Here is an 8,902-nt window from a genome sequence, read left to right as displayed (position 1 = left end):
ACACAAGGAAAGTACAAGTACTTAAAAGTGTACTTGAGTACATGTAAGCTTAGTTACATTCCAGTATTAATGCAAACCAATGGATGGAAAGGAAAACATTACAAATATTAAACTCTTACAGACAGTAGCGTAAAGTAACTAAGTACATTTACTCAAGTACTGTACTTAAGTACAATTTTAAGGTACTTGTACTTGAGTATTTCCATATTAAAGCTACTACAGTACATCACTGCTACTCGACTACATCTCAGAGGGAAACAACACTCTGAAGTAGTGAAGTATGAAGCAACATAAAGTAGAAATACACAAGGAGAGTACATGTACTTAAGTATAATTTCGAGGTACTTAATAAACACAATATACACAATTAAAGTAGAAGTACTTGAGTACATTTTCTTACAAGTACCTTGAAGTACCTTGTACTTTAGTAGAGTACTAAATGTTCCTCTGGATCAGATCCAGGAAAAAATCTATTTTCTGTTGATTCTAATAATGATTTGTAATCTATTTCCTTTTCTTTAGAAACGGAGTATTCGTCAGTAGTACTACAGGCTGTCTGTACTGCGGCTCGTGCACATGCTCAGTGAGGTTGTTCTGTGCGTGCAGAGGCTTTAAGAGCGGATCTGCTGCAGAGAGGAGAGCAGAGAGGAGCTGCAGAGCTGAGAGCTGAGAGCAGCTCACCATCAGCTGAGCGTCCAGATGAACCAGCAGCACCGACTCATCCGCCGAGCAGCAGCCGGCTCTGCGCTGCGCTCCCTCGGCTAGAGGCGCGCTGTGTCTGCTGCTCCTCACAGCTTCTCCTCCATTCTGTGTTTCTGCTGCAGACATGGTGCTGGGCAAAGTGAGGGCCTTGTCGGTCTACTTTGACTTTGACAGCCTGAATGAGAACAACCTGCCTGCGTTCTCCGGTGGAGACCTGGTGACCGGCCGGGTGGTGGTGGAGGTGAGCGGAGCTGTGCGGGCGAAGAGCCTCCACATCACCGCCAGAGGAGTCGCCAAGGTCCGCTGGACCGAGTCCCGGAACGCCGGAGCCAACACGGCTTACACCCAGAACTACACCGAGGAGGTGGAGTACCTGCACCACCAAGACACCTTGATAGGAGAGGAGACAGGTAAGACTCATCCATCATGTGTGCACAACTTTATGATAACACAAAACTTTATTAATGCACACAAACAAAACCACATCCATCATCAGCTCCAGACTGAGCCAGTGTGGTGCTGATGCAACAGCTGATGCAGCTCTAGTATGGAAGTTCATATTGGACTTTATTAGTTGTAACCAACAGAAGACATTCAACAAATGTGTACCATGATCTGCAGATATTTCACTATCCACAAACAGGTATTTTTGTATATTTGTGTTGTGTAAAGTCACATCCACAAAAATACATACAGGGTGATTTGCAAATGCAAATAACTTACTCTGTAAATACGTATTTAAAGGTTTACATCTACACATTTGCCCACAAATGCACACGAAGCAATCTGCAAATGTGTAGAAATAGATGCACAAATGTGTAGATATCACTTTACATGTAAACCTTGAAATACATATTCACAGAGTAAGTTATTTGTATTTGCAAATCACCCTGTATGTAATTTTTGTGGATGTGACTTTACACAACACAAATATACAAAAATACATGTTTGTGGATAGTGAAATATTTGCAGATCATGGTACACATTTGTTGAATGTCTTCTGTTGGTTACAACTAATAAAGTCCAGTAAGAACGTCCATACTAGAGCTGCTTTTTGGCTCATTTCTAAAGGTCTGATAAGAGGCAGCAGTGACATCTCCATACTGTATGTATCTGGGGGGTTTTGGTGCAGGAGGGAAAAAGTTGCAGCTCGTTTATGAAATAAAAAACAGAAAGAATGCAGATATCGAAAGCATGCGAAGGGTTGTTGTTTTTGTGCCACATTTACTCAGACTGAAAGGGGGAATAAACATTTTTACTGATGACATCCTGAAGCAAGCCTCGTCCAGGCAACTCCCTTTGTTAGAAGCGGTTCAAACCTGTTCAGAAACAGCCAGAGAGGGAGGAGGAGGAGGAGGAGGAGGGAGGAAGAGGAGGACCCAGCTGACTCTCTCTCTCTCTCTCTCTCTCTCTCTCTGTGTAGTAGAATACTATCTCAGCTGCTGCTGCTGGTTGAATCCTCTTCCTCCACCTGTGTTGTTCTGCTTTACTTGTAAAACATGATGCAAATGAGGGAGTGGACAGTTTGATGTAAATGAAGCTTTTACATCACACCATTACACTGTAGTAGTACCAGTATGGGGGCCAGTTCTCTTTGGACTTTGTGAGACACGTTTAAAAAACATGGACTTGTTTCTGAGGATTTATTTATTTTATTTATTTTATTTATTTTATTTATTTTATTTATTTTATTTATTTTATTTATCTGTTTATTCATTTATGTATTATCTGTTAATTTATTCATCTATTTATTTATTAATTTATTTATCTATTTACTCATTTATTTATTCATTAATTTATCCATTTATACATGTATTATCCATTTATTTATTGATTAATTCATTTATCTATTTATTGATTTATCTATTTAGTCATTTATTTATTTATTCATTAATTTATTCATTTATTTATGTATTATATATCTATTTATTTATCCATTTATTTATATGTTATTTATTTATTCATCAATTTATCTATTTACTTATTTATTCATTCATTTATGTATTTGTTTATTTATCTATTTATTTATTCATCTATTTATTTACTCATTTTTCTATTTATTTATTTATTTATTTATTCATCTATTTTTTAAATTTATTTATGTTTACTTATTTTTTTATTTCTCTATTTATTTATTTATTTATTTACTTTTTACTGAACGTACTTCCTGTCAGTGTTTTTGTTTATTCAACGATGGATGGATGTCGGGGTCAAAGGTCAAGGGTGAAGAAGAAGTGAAATGATGACATCAGAGTTGCTTCAACTTTCAGGGATGAAGGTTTTTGTCAGTTACAGCACTTCCTGTGTTATTTTAACCCAAACCGCCATCGTTTCCTAAAACTAACAGTCATTTTTTTCATAACAAGAGTTTGTTTATGTTATCGTAAATATCTTCATCAGTTTTGGCCTCAAAAAATCCAGGTTTTTCAAACCATTGTTTTTATACAACTTTTAAGTCGTCATGGCAACCGCGGCTAACACATGAGCTAATGCTAAACGTGAAGCATAAAGTAGTAGTGAGATGGAGCTCAGAGATGGAGCTCAGAGATGGAGGAGCAACTAGTTTATTTAACGTGTCTCCGTGACGTCAACCGTCCTCAATATTCAAACATCACTAATTCTTCCTGTTCGTCGTCGGCCATCTTTGCTTACACACGTGTAAAGGTGGTATTAGTACTTTTACGTGTAACATAGTATTTTTACAGTGTGGTATTAGTACTTTTACATGTAACAGAGTATTTTTACAGTGTGGTATTAGTACTTTTACATGTAACAGAGTATTTTTTACAGCGTGCTATTAGTACTTTTATTTGTAACAGTATTTTTACAGTGCAGTATTAGTACTTTTATTTGTATCAGAGTATTTTTACAGTGTGGTATTAGTACTTTTACGTGTAACAGTATTTTTTACAGCGTGCTATTAGTACTTTTATTTGTAACAGAGTATTTTTACAGTGCGGTATTAGTACTTTTACTTGTAACAGTGTTTTTACAGTGTGGTATTAGTACTTTTACTTGTAACAGAGTATTTCTACAGTGTGGTATTAGTACTTTTACTTGAAACAGTATTTTTACAGTGTGATATTAGTACTTTTATTGTAACAGAGTATTTTTGTAGTACTTTTACTAGTAACAGAGTATTTGTACAGTGTGGTATTAGTACTTTATTTAGTTTTGTATAAACAAGTTGAACTTTGAGGACTGATTTTGTTCTAAAATGTGATATTCTTTCTTTGTGTTTAAATGTGAATAAAAAGCTCTGAGTGTTAAAAGTCGTGTTTTTCCTGTCATCATTTAACACGTGAGAGTTCCAGCTCTACCTGTTAGTTCAGTGTGAGAGGAGGACACCCTCTTCCTCCTCTTCCTCCTCCTCCTCCTCCTCTTCCTCCTCCTCCTCCTCCTTGCATGCAACACACCACATGGCTGTTACTAATGTGGGCGGGGGCTTGTCGGGGGCTGCACCAATCAGAGCCCAGGGCCGCGGTTGTGTGTCACGCTCTCCGTCCAATGGGGCCGGTTGAACTGTGATGCATGCGTTGGAGTTTCCAGCTGAAGGAAGCTGCTCAGTCTGGTTCATACCGGTCTGCTCAGGCTCACTGTGTGTTCACCCGGCCACACGCACACACACACACACCCGGCCACGCACACACACACACACACACACACACACCCGGCCACACACACACACGCATGCATGCAAGCTGTTTATGACACACGCCAAACACATACGAACACCCACAGACAGACAGACAGACAGACAGACAGACAGACAGACAGATAGAAAGACAGACAGACAGACAGACAGACAGACGGACAGATAGACAGACAGATAGAAAGACAGACAGACGGACAGACAGACAGACGGACAGATAGAAAGACAGACAGACGGACAGACAGACAGACAGACAGATGCTGAGGTGGCAGGAAGTTGAAGTTCAGCAGGTTTGACTGCAGACGCCTTTTAAACACAAACAATAACAAGAGCAGAAAGCAGGAAGTGGACGCAGGTCGTGTTGCAGCTCATACTGATGCAAATACACCAATAAAACCACACGAACGTGTTCTTTCAAATGATGAAACCGACTGTTAACTGGATGTTATTTATAGGTTTTTGTTACGCGTACTAAGTGTGGGTTTAGTTTTGAAATCTGCGATACGAGTGCTGATATAACACCTGAGTTTCGGATCAATAAACAACTTTTATTTTAATGAGAATTTATGGCTGTTAATCGATTAAAAATTACAAATTAATCACACATCGTTTTATCTGTTCAAAATGTACCTTAAAGGGAGATTTGTCAAGTATTTAATACTCTTATCAACATGGGAGTGAACAGATATGCTGCTTTATTGCGCTATATATAGTGTGGTATTAGTACCTTTACTGTAACAGAGTATTTTTACAGTGTAGTATTAGTACTTTTATGTGTAGGAGTGTTTTTACAGTGTGCTATTAGTACTTTTACTGTAACATAATATTTTTACAGTGTGGTATTAGTACTTTTACTGTAACAGAGTATTTTTACAGTGTGGTATTAGTACCTTTACTTTTATCAGAGTATTTTAACAGTGTGGGATTAGTACTTTTACTTGTATTAGAGTGTTTTTACAGTTTGGTATTAGTATTTTTCCTTGTGTGGTATTAATACCTTTACTTGTGTGGTATTAGTACTTAACCTGTAACAGAGTATTTTACAGTGTGGTATTAGTACTTTTACTGTAACAGAATATTTTTACAGTGTGGTATTAGTACCTTTATTTGTATCAGAGTATTTTTACAGCGTGCTATTAGTACTTTTACTTGTATTAGAGTGTTTTTACAGTGTGGTATTAGTACCTTTACTTGTATCAGAGTATTTTTACAGTGTGGGATTAGTACTTTTACTTGTAACAGAGTATTTTTACAGCATGCTATTAGTACTTTTACTTGTATTAGAGTGTTTTTTACAGTGTGGTATTAGTACTTTTACTTGTAACAGACTATTTTTACAGTGTGGTATTAGTACTTTTACTTGTATCAGAGTGTTTTTACAGTGTGGTATTAGTACTTTTACTTGTATCATAGTGTTTTTACAGTGTGGTATTAGTGCTTTTACTTGTATCAGAGTGTTTTTACAGTGTGGTATTAGTGCTTTTACTTGTATCAGAGTGTTTTTACAGTGTGCTATTAGTACTTTTACTTGTGTGGAATTAGTACTTTAACCTGTAACAGAGTATTTTACAGTTTGGTATTACTACTTTTAGTTGTATCAGAGTATTTTTACAGTGTGGTATTAGTATTTTTACGTTTAACAGAGTATTTTTACAGTGTATTATTAGTACTTTTACTGTAATAGAGTATTTTTACAGTGTATTATTAGTACTTTTACTGTAATAGAGTGTGGTATTAGTACTTAAAGTATTCTCAAAGGAATACTTCCTCTGTAACTAATGATTAATTTCATGATCAGTATTGTGCCAGTTATTTTGATAAGTTGATTAAACCTTTAGTTTATAAAATACCACAAAATAGTGAAACATGTCCTCAGTGTCCAAGATGGCGTCCTCATATTGTTTGTTTTGTCCAAAATATTCACTTTATTTAGATATGAACCAGAGAAAAGCAGGAAGTCTTCATGTTTGAGGGTCTTAAAACAGCTTTCTTTGGGGCGTTTTTACATGAACAACAACTCAAAATGAGTCTTTGCAGCTCCGGTCTGGTGACTTCTGTCTCTCCTGTGTGTTTACTGTACGTGTTATTCTCTTCTTACAGGCCTCTAGCAGTTGTACATAAGTGTTCTGAGCTGGAGTGATAAGTAGAGAGTGTTGTGTGATAAGACTATGTGACTTTATGTGGTAACTGACTGGAAACTGTGTCTTTCAGATGAGGAGTGTCCAGAGGAAGGTCTGACTGTTCTCCACGCCGGATTACACGAGTTCGCCTTCAGCTTCAACCTGCCTCAGATGTGAGTAGTAACTAAATACAATTACTTAGTACAACTTCGACGTACTTTACTTGAGTATTTCTATTTAATGCTACTTTATACTTCTACTCTTTAGTTACTTTACAGATTCAACTTTTACAATAATTAGATTAGTCCAGTGGTTCCTTAAAGTACATTTTACTGCACAATGAGTACTTTTACTACTGATACTTTAAGTATGTTTACTGCACAATGAGTACTTTTACTACTGATACTTTAAGTGCATTTTACTGCACAATGAGTACTTTTACTACTGATACTTTAAGTATGTTTACTGCACAATGAGTACTTTTACTACTGATACTTAAGTACATTATACTGCACAATGAGTACTTTTACTATTGATACTTTAAGTACGTTTACTGCACAATGAGTACTTTTACTACTGATACTTTAAGTACGTTTACTGCACAATGAGTACTTTTACTACTGATACTTAAGTACATTATACTGCACAATGAGTACTTTTACTACTGATACTTTAAGTACGTTTACTGCACAATGAGTACTTTTACTACTGATACTTAAGTACATTATACTGCACAATGAGTACTTTTACTACTGATACTTTAAGTACGTTTACTGCACAATGAGTACTTTTACTACTGATACTTTAAGTACGTTTACTGCACAATGAGTACTTTTACTACTGATACTTTAAGTACGTTTACTGCACAATGAGTACTTTTACTACTGATACTTTAAGTATGTTTACTGCACAATGAGTACTTTTACTACTGATACTTAAGTACATTATACTGCACAATGAGTACTTTTACTACTGATACTTTAAGTACGTTTACTGCACAATGAGTACTTTTACTACTGATACTTTAAGTACATTTTACTGCACAATGAGTACTTTTACTGATGATACTTTAAGTACATTATACTGCACAATGAGTACTTTTACTTCTGATACATAAAGTACATTTAGCTGATGATACTTCTTTTACTTAAACAGGATTATGACTGCAGGAGTTTGCTGCTAATTGAGTATTTTAACATCGTTGTTGTGGTACTTTTTGCTCAAGTAAAGGATCTGAGTACTTCGTCCACCGCTGCAGTAAATACCCAGATACCCATTTACAGTACACAACCGCAGTAGTACTAATAACACTCTGTTTCCCCTCCCGTGTGTCAGGGCTCTGGCCACTTCCTTCGAGGGGAAGCACGGCAGCGTGCGGTACTGGGTGAAAGCTGAACTCCACCGTCCGTGGCTGCTGCCGGTCAAAGTGAAGAAAGAGTTCATTGTGTTCGAGCACATCGACATCAACACGCCGCTGCTGCTGGTAGGAGTACTACTGCAATATGATGATTTACCATATTAGAGGGGATGATCATTTCTACAGCATTATTCTCATTTTCATTGGAAAACATTAAACTAACACAACTTGTGTTTTTACATTTTGTTTTTTATGTATTAAAGAAAAATTATATAACCCCCCCCCCTTACCCCCAAACTAAATGAGTATGTAAAAAACTTTACTTTTTTTATTTTTCTATTCATTTTTGTTTGTTTATTATTATTCCTATTCCATTTTTTGATTCTTTTATTTCTATTTTCTAACTTTATCTCTCATTTTCATTTTATTTTTATTTTATTTCTTCCCTATTTAGTTTTCTCTATTTTTTGTTTTTTGTTTTGTGTATATTAATTTTCTTATTCTATTTTTTTTTTATTCTTTTATTTCTATATTCTAACTTTATCTCTCTTTTTTTAATTATATTTGATTTTATTTTTTCCCTATTTGGTTTTTATTGATTTTTGTTTATTATTATTATTCCTATTCTATTTTTTTATTCTTTTATTTCTATTTTCTAACTTTATCTCTCATTTTCATTTTATTTTTATTTCATTTTTCCCTATTTAGTTTTTATTTATTTTTTTTTCTATTATTTTTCCTACTCTATTTTTTTTATTTTTTTATCTCTATTTTTTAACTTTGTCTCTCATTTTTATTTTATTTTATGTTTTTCCCTATTTAGTTTTTATTTATTTTTGTTTATTATTATTCTATTTTGTATTCTTTTAATTCTGATTTTTATTTATTTATCTATTTATTTATTTATTTTCAATTCCTCCTCTATATTTATTTTCTCTTCTCTCCTAATATAAGTATAAACAAACATGTCAGGCTAGCTGTTTCCCCCCGTTTCCAGTCATTATGCTAAGCTAAGCTAACCGGCTGTGGTAGTGGTATCAATCTTATCGTGTAACTCTGCAGGAAAGTGAA

At 35.1% G+C, this 8,902-nt stretch overlaps 1 protein-coding gene across 2 annotated transcripts in view; it reads left to right on the top strand.

Annotated features, from left to right (window-relative positions):
* The first annotated feature begins 651 nt into the window (after positions 1-651).
* LOC119478840 (arrestin domain-containing protein 3-like) overlaps positions 652-8,902 on the top strand; it is a 26,846-nt gene continuing 18,595 nt past the window's right edge. For both annotated transcript variants that reach the window (XR_005204511.1, XM_037753846.1), the window contains exons 1-3: positions 652-1,112; positions 6,566-6,647; positions 7,810-7,957. Coding sequence is in view for 1 of the 2 variants with exons in the window: in XM_037753846.1 (XP_037609774.1) it covers positions 827-1,112; positions 6,566-6,647; positions 7,810-7,957 (516 nt within the window). In the remaining variant the exon portion in view is untranslated. The remainder of the gene's footprint in view (positions 1,113-6,565; positions 6,648-7,809; positions 7,958-8,902) is intronic.

Source organism: Sebastes umbrosus, chromosome 19 (genome assembly GCF_015220745.1).
Source record: "Sebastes umbrosus isolate fSebUmb1 chromosome 19, fSebUmb1.pri, whole genome shotgun sequence".
NCBI classification, from domain to species: Eukaryota; Metazoa; Chordata; class Actinopteri; order Perciformes; family Sebastidae; genus Sebastes; species Sebastes umbrosus.
The sequence above is the reverse complement of the archived record's forward strand: the minus strand, read 5'-3'. Positions and strand labels throughout refer to the sequence as shown.